The 14615-nt window shown below is 36.0% G+C and overlaps 1 protein-coding gene across 8 annotated transcripts in view; it reads left to right on the top strand.

The window, feature by feature from the left end:
• The window catches only part of Ankrd26 (ankyrin repeat domain 26), a 96929-nt gene that overhangs the window by 60016 nt on the left and 22298 nt on the right, over positions 1-14615 (top strand). For all 8 annotated transcript variants that reach the window (XR_015439935.1, XM_087183522.1, XM_087183520.1 and 5 more), the window contains 4 exons: positions 7662-7875; positions 10113-10296; positions 11021-11158; positions 12552-13490. Coding sequence is in view for 7 of the 8 variants with exons in the window: in XM_087183522.1 (XP_087039648.1) it covers positions 7662-7875; positions 10113-10296; positions 11021-11158; positions 12552-13490 (1475 nt within the window). In the remaining variant the exon portion in view is untranslated. The remainder of the gene's footprint in view (positions 1-7661; positions 7876-10112; positions 10297-11020; positions 11159-12551; positions 13491-14615) is intronic.

Raw genomic sequence — 14615 nt, 5'->3', positions numbered from 1 at the left:
AGGTTTTGTTCATAAAATCTTTTCCTACACCAATGCCTTCAAGAGTTTTTCCTAAACTCTCTTCCAGCCAGTTTAGTGTTTCTGATTTAATATTTAGATCTTTAATCCATTTTGATTTTAGTTTAGTGCATGGTGAGAGGTATAGGTCTAGTTTTAATCTTTGGCAAGTTGAAACCCAATATTTCCAGCACCATTTATTAAAGAAGCTATCTTTCCTCCAGTGAGGGTGTTTGGCTCCCTTTTGGAAGATGAGGTGGCTGAGTGTGTCTGGAGTTGGTTCTGCATCTTCTAATCTGTTCCACTGGTCCTCAGGTCTGTTTCTTTGCCAGTACCATGCTGTTTTTATCACAGTAACTTTGTAGTACAGTTTCTAGTTGGGGATTGTAATAACCCCTACCTTGTCTTTCTTGCCTAGAATTGCTTTTGCTATTCTAGGTCTCTTCTTGTTCCAAATGAATTTTTGGATTTTTTTTCAAGGTCCATGAAGTATGCTAATGGAATTTAATTGGGATTGCATTGAATCTATATGGCCATTTTGGAAGCGTGGCCGATTTCACTATATTGGTTCCTCCTACCCAGGAGCAAGGGATGTCTTTGTATTTTCTGATATCCTCTTTGATATCTTTTTCAGAGTGCTATAGCTTTTAGAGTAAAGGTCTTTGATTTCTTTTGTTAGGTTGATTCCTAGATATTTCAGTTTTTTTAATGTTATTGTGAAAGGAATTGTTTACCCTATTTCTGTCTCAGTGAGTCTGTTGTTTGTGTACAGGAAAGCTATTGATTTTTGTGTGGTGACCTTGTATCCACTTACTTTATTGAATTTGGTTATTAATTGTAGAAGACTTTTGGTGGAGTTCTTGGGGTCTTCTATATAGAGTATCATGTCGTCATATCATATCATATCATATCTTATTTTTCTAACTATTTTGAAAGGCAGTTTTGCAGGGTACATCAGTCTGGGTCAGAGGTTGGTTTCCTTTAGGGCTTGAAATAATGTCTCTCTAGGCTCTTCTTGCCTTGAGGGTTTATGTTGAGAAGTATGCTGTGATTCTGATAGACTTTCCTTTGTGATTTGTTTCTTTTCTCTAACTGCTTGTAGAATTTTGTTCTTCTGTTGGGTTTCTGGAATCCTAACTTGTATATGCCTAGGTGTAGATTTTTTTTTTTTAATCATGGCTAGTTGGAGTCCTATATGTCTCACTTATCTGTATGTCAAGTTCTTTTCCCCTGTTTGGTAAGTTTTCTGCCATTACTTTCATGAACATATTTTTATGTCATTAGCAGTATCTCCTGTTTCTTCATTGACTCTGATCAGTCTTATGTTACTGTTCTTTACATCATCTAGCATCTGGTGGATTGATTTCTCATGGTTCCTTACTATTTTTAAGAAATTTTTCTTTTCCTGGTCACTAATTTCAGTCCTGTCTTCTATATCTGAAATTCTGTCCTCACGTTGGCTCATTCTGTTGTGTAAACTTTCAATGGAGGTTTTTTTTTTTGTACTAGAGATTGAACTCAGGACCTTGTGCTTACAAGGCAGGTGGCGGCACCAATGAGCTAAATCCCCAGCCCTCAATGGAGTTTTTAATCTCCTGGATATCTGTTTGCATCTGATTTATGGATTCCATTTGTTTCCTATGTTGTGATTCCATCATGTTCCTCAGCTCCTCTGTTTTTTTAATCTGTGTCTGCTCTAGATTTATTAAATATGTCTTGCACTATGGACACAATCTCTTTGTTAAAGCAACTTTTTGCTCACCCAGTCATCTTCAGTTCTCAGCAAACCACTGAGGGGACTTTTCTCAGCTGCTAACCCCTGCACCAATTCCTGGGTTCAGAATGATGGCCTTCTGGATCCCTGCACTGCCCTGTTGTTTGGGTAATGTCCTGGCTGCAGCCTGTGCACACTTGGGATGGTATCTAGGCATGCTTCTGGCTAGGACCTGCCCTCCCTACATAGCTGTTGTCTGGGAGGGCCTTTGGCTGGGGACATGCACCCCAGTGGCTGCTGTCTGGGCAGGCTTTGGCTGGGGTCTGCACTCACTTACCAGTGGTATCTGGGTGGGCCTTTGGCTGTTGCTTGTGCACCTGTGCAGCTTGATTCCAAGCAGGCCTTTCACTGGGCCTGTAGGTCCCACCTGCTAGGCTCTGGTTGGTGCCATGGCTGGGACCTGCCCACAACTGTACTGCTGTGGTCCATGCAGGCTTCTTGCTAGGATCTGTGTGCACTTACTGATGGTATCGGGGCGGGCTTGTGGCTATTGCTTGTGTGCCTGTGCAACTCTTTCTTTTCCAGTCAGGCCTTTGGTTGAGCCTGTGGGTCCAAGCTGCTGGGGTCAGGGCGGGGCCCTGGCTGGGACCTGCCTGCAACTGCAATGCTCTGGTCCACATGGGCTTCTGCATTCTTTTTTTTTTTAATATGGCTTTGTGGTATATTTTGAAATTGTGATCCTCCATCTTTGGTGTTTTTGTTATTGTTTTGGTTTTTTTTTTTGGTTGTTTGTTTGCTCAGGTTTGCTCTGGTTGTTCTGGGTGCTTTATATTTTCATATGAATTTTAAATTTGTTTTTTTCTAGTTCTTTGAAGAATGTCATTGGTATTTTTTTTTTTTTTGCTTAAATTCTTTTATTGGTACATTTTACGTATGCAGTACATTTACATTTATCATTGGGTGCTTCCAGCTGTACATGATGTATCTTAGTTCTTATTTTTTCCCCATTACCTGTGCACCCTTCACCCCTCCACCCTTCCCTATTTACATACTTTGTTTCCATTTTTTTTCTTTCTCGTAATTGTTCCTTTCCATTCTTTCCTTTCCCCATCTCCTCTCACCACCCCTACCCCTTTGGTCCTTTTCCTATTTCAGAGTATCAATTATTAGTTACTAATCCTTTTAATTCTTATTTACACTCTCAGTTTCTCGCACTAGAGAAACTATTCAGTATTTACACATGTGTGTCTTATTTATTTCACTTAAGAGTATGACCTCAATGTGCACTCATTTAGCTATAAATGACTCTAGTTTCTCATTCTTTATGGCTAAGTAGTACTCCATTTTATTAAAAAAACACATCTTTATCCAGCTATTCCCCTGCTGGGTATTTTCCCAAAAGAATTAAAAGAATCATACCACAGCAATACATGTGTACCCATGTTTATTGAGGCACAGTTTGTAATAGCTAAAGCTTGGAAACAGCCCAAGTGCCCATCAGCTGTCATTGGTATTTTAATGAGTATAGCATTGAATTTATAGATTGCTTTTGGTAATATGACCATTTTAAAAATATTAATTCTGCCAACCCAGGCTCATGAAAGGGCATTCCATTTCTACTGCCTTCTTCAATTTCTTTCTTCTGTGTCCTGTAAATTTCGTTGTAGAGGTCTTTCAAGGTCCTTGATGGTTACAGTTATTCCTAGGTATTTCTTTTTCATAAGTATTATGAATGGAATTGTTTTATTTATTTCTCAGCTTCATTATTAGCACAGAAAAAACTATTGACTTTCCTACCTTTATTTGCCTCTTGCCTACTTTGCTGAATTTATTAGATCTAAAAGTCTTCTGGTAGAGTCTTGAGGGTCTTCTAGATCATGAGTCCCCAAGCCACAGGCCAGAGACCAGTACTGTTTTATAACTTATTAGGAACAGGGCCTCACAGACGGTGAGCAGCAGGTCAACACAAAGCTTCATCTGTATTTATAGCTGCTCACCATCCCCTGACCTCCATCCACCTCCTGTCAGATCAGCAGTGGCATTAGCTTCTCACAGGAGTGTGAACCCTACTGTTAACTATAAAGTGCAAGGGATCAGGCTTTATGGGACTCTAATGCCTAATGATATGGGGTGGAGTTGAGGCAGTGATGGTAGCACTGGGAAGCAATTGCAAATACAGTTTAATATTAGAGAGGTTTGACTGCACAGAGACCATAATCACTTGCTTGCAGAATTATATCAGTGAGTGGCAAGTGACAAATAAACTACATCTGTTGGCAGACTTTGTAGTGATATGTGGGTTGATATACTCTAGTTGTACACCTGCATCTGTTGGCATGCTTTAAGTCAAAATCCAACACTTACTTTAGTCCATGTTGGCTCACTCATTATTTTATTTATCACTTCCATCCACTCATCTTTCCTGCACTCCACAGCCTCAGTCACAGGTTTAGTAAGCCCAGAAGCTAACCTGAGGTAAAATGAGTAAAAAACCAATGCCACTGGGGAGCTGCATTGAAAAGGGGAGAATAACCAATGATGAGACAGAAGAAAACTAAAAGACTGCTAACAAACAGAAAGCTGCATTTAAAAGAAAATACTAAGATTCTCACTTAAGTATGGGTTGATGGCAACAGTTGACTCACATTCTCCTGTATAGAGTGTGTGATGACCAGCTATCTAGTGAAGCCATGAAACCTTCAAAACTGCTTCACCATATGGAGACCAAGCACCCTGCATTAAAAGATAAGCCTTTGGAGTTTTTCAAAAGAAAAAAACTGAATGTGAAGAACAAAAGCAATAATTGAAGACCACCACTTCATCAAATGTGTCTATCCTGAGAGCATCACTCTTAGTGATTAACCACATTGTTCAGCAAAGAAGCACTTTTGCTATTGAGAGTTGATCCTGCCTGCTGCTAAGGATGGTTATTATAAAGTTTTAGGAGACAGTGCAGTTCAGAAGGTAACATATGTTCCTCTTTCAGCTAGTACCATAACTAGACAAAATGATGGAACCGAGGATATTGAGGCACAATTGTATTAGAGAGGATTAATGAGTCACCATGGTACAAAATCCAGGCTGATGAGTCTACTGATGTTGATAACAAGGCAACAAGGCTTGTTTTTGTGTGATATATTTCTCAGGATGTGCATGAGAATATGTTTTGTATACTTTGGTTGCTAACCAACACCACAGTGTCAGAGAACCCACCAACATGTTCAACCTGCTGCATTCAATGCTCAGCACAGGTTTAAAAGAGAGAATAACTACCAGTAACTGACAACTGAAAGTAATTCCATTAACCAAACAAGACAAAGAGAAATAGTAATACAGAATAGATTTTTAAAATAAGCATTAGTGAAAGTAAAATTTATACTAAAGTGTATTTTTAAAAGGAAATAATTAAGATATGTTAAGTACATCCTTAAGATGAATGTTACATTGTATACTGCAAACATGTGCTAATTAATAGTTATAATAAAAGAACAACTGTGTGTGTTCAAGTTGGCAAATAAAGTGTCTGCATTCAAAGCCAAACTGGAATTATGGAGGCAATAAGTGAACATTGGGTTTTTGACACGTTTCAAACATTAACACAGATTCCAAAAGAGACTGAGCCAGGGCCTTCTTGGTCCCAGCTGAAGCATTATCACCTATCTCAGCTTTCAAAAGTTTGAGCATTATGCCTCAACCAATGAAAGAGCCCCAGACTTGGAAGGAAATGGATCTGTAATCCACTTGTGAATCAGCTAGGTGAATCAACTTTGCTCATTCTAGAGGATGATCAGAGATCATGCTGGAGATAACAACTGTTGGTGGCCTTAAAAGTATGTTTGAGACAAGTTTCAATTTCCATACAGTCTGCTTTAACATCAAGGTGGAATATCCTGAGACTTCCTTAAAAGCACTGAAAAGCTTGCTTCCCTCTCCAGCATCCTATCTTTCTGAAACAAAAAAAACAAAAATGAAAACAAACCCTTGAGGAAAAATCCAGTCTTTTTTGTTTTTCTTTTCATTTCTATTATGATCTATGTCATTATTTTCTAATTTTATATATTTTTTCAAGATACCTTTAATTAGCTTTTTCTCTTTTCTTCCTTCTCTTATTATTCCCTTTCCTTCTAATTTTGCTTTCTTTCTCATCTCATTTCTTTTTCTGTCTCTTCTTCCTTAGAATCCAAGGCCCTAACACTGAGCTACATCCCTGGTTCCATTTCCTTTTTCTAATTTCTGTTACCTCTTTGACCCAGTTACTTAGTTATGTGTTACTTAGTTTCCATGTGTTACTTAGGTAGATGATAATTTTCCAGACATATTTTTGTTATTGATCTCTTATTTGATTGTTTTGTGATCAGGGAACATGTTTTGCACAGATTAAATCATTTTGACTTAATCCTTTTACTAATATGGTCTTAGAATATGTTCTGTTTTCTTAAGAATGGTGATGTTCACGTCTACTCTATTCTGATTTTCTGCTACTTATCCTATAATTCATTGAATAAGGGGTATTGAAATCTCAGATCATACTTGTGTATTTGTCTATTTCTTCGTGCAATTCTATCAGTTTTGGCCTCAAGTGTTTTTGAAGCTGTTATTGGGTCCATAAATGTTCAGGATTATGTATGTTCTTCAATAATTAAACCTTTTGTCATTATGAAATGACCTAGTTTGTTGTAGATGATAGAATTTTATTGTGAGAGGTCTACTTTGGTATTAAGATAGCCACTTCTGTCAGCCTTCTTTTGTCAAGTGTTAGGGTGGTATTTTTCCATCTTTTTAACCAATTTGTGTCTTTAAAATATATTTCTCAAAAGCCTCATACTTTTCATGCATTCTGACAACTTGCCCTTTTTTTTTGTCTTTTTTTTTTTGGTGGTGGTGGTTGTGGGGGGGTACCAGGGCTCAAACTCAGTACCTTGCACTTACAAGGCCGGTGCAGTGCCACTGAGCTAAATCCCTGGCCCAACAATTTGCCTTTTAATTGAAGTTTTTAGGCCATTTTCATTTAACATGAAGTGCCAACCCCTATGCAGTCAAAATCTGTATGTATATTTTGACTCTCCTAAAACTTAACTACTGATGCCTGCTGTTAAGCAGAACCCTTACCAATAACAAACAGTTGATAAACATAAATTTTTACATGTTAAATATTACATATGGTGAAAAATGCATGAGAACTGTAAGAAATCCCTTTTTACTGTGACACTTTACTGGAGAGATAAGCTGCTCACATGGAGATGATTAACCTTCTGTGGCCTTGTAAGTGGATGCTCTAACACGTGAGCTCACCACAGTAGCAACAGGAGGTGTCTCTGAGGTAACAGGGATACAGACCTACATTTTTGTGTTTGTATTTCTCTTGACTTCAGATTAAAGTCTGTGTGCATAAATGTTGGCAGATTTTAACTTTTTATAATGGATCTGTATCTATTCTATTATCTACATATATTGCATGCATTTGTGACTTTCTTTAACTTTTTTAATATTTCTAAACTGTGTGGTTCATCTGTAAGGTTTTTCAAATTATCTGAATATCTCCCAATAAAAACCTGACCTGTACAGTTCAAATCTGTGTTGTTCAAGGGTCAGCTGTAGGGTTGTTTTTCCTGCCATTTGATTGCTGTCCATTTCCATTGCTACAAATGCAATTTGGATTTAAAAAAATACCTTTCATGACTATCTTCTCCACTAGATTTTAAGATAAACAAGAGTAGAAGGGGCCAGGGATTTAGCTCAGTGGTTCCGCCACCTGCCTCACAAGCACAAGGACCCGAGTTTGATCCCCAGTACCAAAAAAAAAAAGAGTAGAAGTCTACCCTATCTGAAGAACTCATCAAAATGAGCTCACACACTATATACACACTTACTCAGTGTATGAATGATTGAAATGAAAATGTAATCTTAATACACAAAAAGTACTCATTTCCATCTTTTCTCCCTGATACAGATTCTGTTAGTGTATTAAAAATATGGGATGCATTACATTCATATAAAACATCAGTAGACCTTAAAAAAGATCATGATGAACTGCTTATAGGGAAAACTAAAAAACTGGAAAATAAGGTTAGAACACTACAGAAGGAACTAACAGAAACAAGAGAAGTGAAATCACAGTTAGAACATGAGAAACTACATCAAGAAGGAGAACTTGGCAATTTAAGGTATGGTATCTCTGTTTTAAAGAAATGTTTAAACTATATAATACTGAATATGAACGAGAAATTTTGTAATTGGTGCTTGTCGTTTTGCGGGGAAGAAAACTTACTAGCCTGTAGAGTACGAGTTCTTGGGAATGATATAACAAGTTGATAATTGTGAATATATCTAACAGTTAAATGCATACTCTTCTAAATGATAATTTTAGTGGTTATCTAGAAATCTCCCCATTTAGCAAATAGAATTTTGTGGTTTTGTTTTTGTGTTGTAGTATTTCTAAACTATGTGGTTCATCTGTAAGGTTTTTCAAATTACCTAAATTTCTCCCAATAAAAACCTGACCTGGAGCTGGGGATTTTGCTCGGTGGTTCCGCCGCCTGCCTCAGAAGTGCAAGGTCCCAAGTTCACATCCCCAGTACCAAAAAAAAAAAAAAAATCAAAACCTGACCTGTACAGTTCAAATCTGTGTTTTTCAAGGGTCAGCTTTAATCCTTAATGCAGGATTATTTTACTGAAGTATAAGAACTATTTAAAAGATCTTTGATCAGCATTTCTGAAGTGTTCTCAAGAAAGTTTATATTAATTTACAGTTTCTCCAACAATAGAAATGGCCACTGTCTTTGTTACTTTTCTTGTTGCTGAGATACCCAGAGTTAAAGGAGGAAAGGTTTATTTCAGCTCACCATTTATAGGAGGTTTCAGTCCATAATCGGCTGGCTCCAAGGCAGGGTGTCATGGCAGAGGGGCATCACAGAGGAGAAACAGTCCATGGCAAAGCAGGGCAGGTAGAAGTCAGTAAAGCAGTGAAGTAGAAAGCCTCAAGTGACAAATGACCACATTATCCCTCTTTCTATCCCTTATATTTTACCCAAGCTACCCACCCTTACTTTGGGTAGCACTCACACCCAGGGTGGGGCACCTTTAATCCTACTCAGAACTATGCCAAACAAATCAGTAGACCAATTTAGTAATCACACATCCTTAATCCCAGCATCACGGCACTCTAGATTCAGCCACCTCTGAAAAGGTTCCACCTGTGACCTCATGAAGCTTTGTAGGACATTAGACACAAGCATAACAGCCATTTTTTTCAACCTAGAAGAATGTTTTTAAAAGTGTAGTTTTCTTCCTCTTTCTTCTCCTCTTCCTTCTCCTCGTTTTCCTCCCCCAGCTGTTATTCTCAGCATGCATGAAATAAAAAGCAAATGGAAAGTGACACTGATTAGTTTATCCAACTTCTCTCTCACAGGTAATATTAGTTCATGTTTCTGTATTGAAAGAATATATTACTGTTTTGGGTTAAATATTTAGATCCTGTCTTATTCCAAAGAGATGTTTAAATTGTTTATAAAATACCTAATAGTCAACAAGTAAGTTGAAATTATCCCCCAAAATAAACATAGAAAGTGTGATAACAGGTACTAGACTCCTTAGCCCTGTCTTGGATTATATAGTGACATGTTGGGTAAAAAAATATCTGAAGGTCCTGTCTTACAGTATAGATCATTTTAAGGATACCTGTAATGTTTCATAAAAGGAAAATTTTATCTTTAATTTGTAAACATTGACTTTTTTTTTTGGTACCAGGGATCGAACTAGGGACCTTGCGCTTTTGAGGCAGGCTCTGGAACCACTGAGCTAAATCCCCAGCATAAATGTTGACATTTGAAAAAGCTAGTTAAGTTTATGTTTAATTGAGGAGTAATGACTATGTAAAAAAGGGGTGTTTTTGTTTTTGTTTTTGCTTTTGCTTTTTTGCTTCTCTTTTTGTTTACCAGTACCAGGGATTAAACCCAGGGAGTACTGAGCTACATCCTCAGCCCTCTTTTTCTTTTTTGAGACAGTCTCGCCAGGTTGACCAGGCTGGCCTCAAACTGATGATCCTTCCACCTCAGCCTCCCTAGTACCTGGGATTGATTACAGGCATGTTCCATCACACCCAGCTAAAAAAATAGTTTCAATTTGTAACTTTACTAATTTCAAAATTCCTTTTCTATAATGTTTACAAGCTATAATAGTAACAAATTCAACAGAATATTATTTTATTACTACCCTTCAAGTGTGTGTGTCCTTTAGAAGAGATTGAAGTGAGAGAATTAAAATATGAAAACTAGGAACAAAAAATATTTGAAAATATAGAAATTTTATTAGGGTAACAAATCAACATATGCAGAGCCAGATCACTAATGAACTTTTTATTCTCTAACAAACTGCATTTTTAAATAAGCATATTTAACTGCAGATTTGCCTTACAACAAGAAGAGGAGAAGAGAAGAAATGTTGATCAGTTTTATGAAAAAATTAAAGAACAGTTAAGAAAAAAAGAAGAGCAATATTACCAAGAAGTTGAAGCAAAACAGCAACTTGAAATTTCTCTTAGAACACTAGATATTGAACTGAAGACTGTAAGAAATAAATTGAATCAGGTAAATTAATCTTTGATAAGTTTCCTATTTCTGTCTTATCGATATTATAGTATTTCTCTGATTTAACATATAGACATGTGTTGCTTAACATTAAGGATACGATCCAAGACATGTATTGTTTGGCAATTTCATTATTATGCAAACACCATAAGTGTATGATCATGTCCACTTACAGCATCTATCACATCACTGAGCAATGTAATAATATAATCTTAAGGGCCACAGTTGAGTGTACCATCCATTGTTGAACAAAATGTTGTTATACACCATATTACTATATTATTTAGGTTGAAAACAAAATGTTATCTCACCCTTAAAAAATTAATGACATTTATAGCTAAAAATATTTATTATAAATCTTAACATCTAATAGCTCAGTATATTTTTTTGAATAAAGGAATGGAAAGTAAGATGGGTTTAATCGCGAACATAAATGTCAATTTAGGTATTTTTATGTTAAAGTTAACTAGCTTTGAAATTAAATATTAATGAAATTTTATTTCACAATACTGTGCCTATATTTAATAAATGTTTTTGCTCTTTAACAAAGATTAGCTGTCATTTATGCAGTTTAAATTTTGAGTCATTCATGTGGCATACAGGTCTTTGTGCTTTAATAGGCTGCTTCCTTTTAATAGTTTTTTTCCTTAAAGGTTCTGCTGGTAAACTTTTAGATCCCTCCCCAAAGGTATGAGTTGTAAAACATAATGAAATGCATCTCTAGGTTTTAGAGGAACAAAATGACACCCTGAGCCAACTTTCTCCAGAACAGAATTGCAGAATGTTACCAGATGGGATTCTGGCAAATCGCTTTTGTGAACAAAAGGAAATAGAAATGGCACCAGAGAAAATGAGTCCTGAGGTACTTTCTTTAGCCATTTTTAAATGCATGTGTTTGTCTTTGTACATATGTTAAAGGCAGTTCAATCCCCAATACCAAAAAAAAAAAAACCACATGAGTATGTTAAAGGCCAACTACAGACATATATGGAAAGCATGGAAGATTTTTAAACTATTTATGAGTGTACTAAATACAGTATACGTGTTGAGGGTGGTGCAACTTTGTACTTAAAAAGTAGTGATCTTCATTGACCTCCAGTGGTCTGCAGCAGTCATGTGGTCAAATTCACAATGGCCTCACCTCAAGGAAAGGTTTCTAATATTTCCCATAGGTATTAATGGTTTTTCCGTGATCTTAAAACCCTTGTCACTAACAGTAAATGTTCTAGTTTTAGACAGTGATTTCACCCCATTGGTGTGTTAATGTGGAGGTTTGTTTATTACCAGCACTATTGGGTGAGGAGGAAAAGTGTGGCCCGCAGAGATCCTATTTTGGATGGAATTTCTCCACTTTTGAGAAGAGTGATGGTATGCTCCAAGTAAAGAGCTGGTATTTTGTTTCTATTAAATTGGCTCAGTGTCTTTTCCTGTTTCACATTTACTAGCATTTCAGACACTGAAAAGGAAACAAAAAGTTATGCAACAGCACCTTATCTCAGGATTTTCTAAGAGGAGTGCTACAAATTTTATCTCATTTACCATAAGCATTTTAAAATATGAACCTTTTTATTTATATATTTATAATACAGAAAAAGCTGGTTGGATGAAGGAGTACTAGGTGTAGAGTCAAAGACCTGGAGCAAACCTGGTTGGTTTGCTTATATTTTAACCTCTTCTTTTCAGAATTAGATAACTAAATGAGTTCTTGATGTATGTAGAACTATTAGTGTGGTACTTAGATTTAGCATTTATCAATAACTAATTCTTACAACTGACTACAAAGATGTTAGAAAAAGGGACTATATAATATTTCCAGGATAAAAGAACTGAAAGAACTTTAGAAAACTTCATCTGTTACAATACCTGTAGAGCTTTAGGCCCCTACTATGGACTGGCTATATACATTAGATATCAGAATGTAAATCTGATTTTTAATGTGATCACGTTTTTTACTTTGTGTCTTAGATCTGTTGTAATTCAGAAAAAGTTTTTCCAATTCTGAGATTCCTAAGAATTACTGTTTCTTTTTTACAATTATAGATTGTGCCTTCATTTAAACTTTTTAAAAAACTTTTTAAACTTTTGGGAAGTTACACTTCTGTAAGCTTTGACATTTCTGTAAGCTTTTACTCAGTTGGATATCTATTTATTGCAGGCCTTTCTTTGTATAAATATGCAGGTTATTTAATTTCAGAGGAAATTGCAATATGTCATTTTATTGAGTGCTAGCTAAATGTCTTTTTTGTTTTACTTAGGTTTCTATTAGTCATGAAGAAGATATGTTGCATAAAAATCACAGATTGCAGGATGAAATTACCAGGTTAAGACTAGAAATAGATGCAATAAAAAATCAGAACCAGGTAAAGGAAAAGAAATATCTGGGAGATATTGAAATTGCAAATGAAAAGAATGATGACCTTCAAAGGACAATAAAGCTGAATGAGGAAACAATATTTCAGTCCAATGGACAGCTTAATAGTCTGACAATAGAAAATACAATGCTAAATTCTAAACTAGAGAATGAAAAACGAATCAAGGAAAGACTCGAAACAGAAATTGAATCATACCGTTCCAGACTGGCTGCTGCTGTACACAATTATGATGAAAGTCAGACCTCAAAAAGAGATGTGGAACTTGCTTTCCAGAGAGCAAGGGATGAGTGGGTTCGTTTACAGGACAAACTGAATTTTGACATATCTAACCTAAAAGATAATAATGAGATGCTTTCCCAACAGCTTTCTAAAGCTGAAAGAAAATTCAATAGCCTAGAAATTGAGCTCCATCATACAAGAGATGCTCTTAGAGAAAAGACTTCAGTTTTAGAACAGGTACAAAGAGACCTAAAGCAAACACAGTGTCAAATGAAAGAAATTAAACACATGTATCAGGATGAACAAGGGAAAGTGAATAAATATATGGGAAAGCAGGAATCTATAGAAGAGAGATTATCTCAACTACAAAGTGAAAATGCATTGCTTCGACAGCAGTTGGATGATGCTCACAACAAAGTTGACTATAAAGAAAGGACACTAATTAATATCCAAGACCAGTTTCATGATATTGTGAAGACACTTCAAGGTGAGAGTAAAAAACAAAGTCTCATGCTAGAAGACAGAAATAAAGAGTTAATCAATGAATGTAATCATTTAAAAGAAAGAGTATATCAGTATGAAAATGAGAAAGCAGAAAAAGAAGTAAGTATCAAGAAAGGTAAATATTTTTCAAACTTCCTAAAGGAAACTCAAAGTGAAATTTCACTATGGATAAATGTTTAATCTAGTTGGATATAAAAGTATATAGTTTATAAATGTGCCTCCTGTATCAGCCCAGAAACATCCCTTGTTTGCAGCAAATACAGCTCAGATCTGGTTCCTGACAGAGTGAGCCCTGAGGTGATGAGTGTCCCTGCTGCCCTGATCCCAGCAGCACACAGCTGTGCATGTTCTGAGCTGTCACCTGTACTGCAGAAATACGGAAAATTAAAAATCATGTCTTCATTAAACATTTTTTAAACTTTCAGAGTTATATAGAACTGAATTTGAAATCCACAAAGAAAAAGTTAGATCTGAGGTTTCTTTGTGTTGTTTTTAGTGCTGGGAATTGAACCCAAGGCCTGGTGCATGTTATATACATGCTGTATCCCTAACTTGCACCCAGCCATGAACTAATTGTCATCTTTGTGTTGCTGTACTTTAAGACCACGATGAAGATGATGAATGGAAATGCTCATGGGTATTTTTAAATTAAGATTCAATTAAATGGGATACTTTGACAGTTCATTCCAGATTTATATATATATAATTTTATTTTTATTCATGTTGTCAAGACCTAAATCTGAAAATGTTTATCTCAAATTATATATTCCTAGGACCTCTCAACTCTTTAAAAGGCATAAGCTTTTCATTAAATCATAAATTGGGGAAAATGTGCAATTTACAGCAAAACCATAGTTGATTTAATCTTCTTACTGGTACATATCATTTATTGAACATTTTATCAAGTAACTTTCTTGTGCTTTTCATTTTGAGGCTGTTCCTATTGTGTAAAGGATATGAATTATCCACTACAAAGATAATTATAGCAATCTGTGATATTACTTTGACATTGAATCTCCATTTTCAGCTAAGGAATTCAGGTGGTGGGATTCCTATACAGCAGGAACAGAGTGTGTAGGGGAGAGAGTTGTATCAGCTGAGGTCAGAGAAAGAGGTAAAGGCCATGTTACCTAGGAACTCACTTTTATTATGAGATAGGCACCTACTGGAGGGATATGAGCAGAGGGTTGAATATAAACTCTAACATAACTCTAAAGTTAATTT

Source organism: Heterocephalus glaber, unplaced genomic scaffold (genome assembly GCF_053883595.1).
Source record: "Heterocephalus glaber isolate CG9 unplaced genomic scaffold, H.glaber_assembly_v1.0 deba00001481, whole genome shotgun sequence".
Lineage (NCBI taxonomy): Eukaryota > Metazoa > Chordata > Mammalia > Rodentia > Bathyergidae > Heterocephalus > Heterocephalus glaber.
The sequence above is the reverse complement of the archived record's forward strand: the minus strand, read 5'-3'. Positions and strand labels throughout refer to the sequence as shown.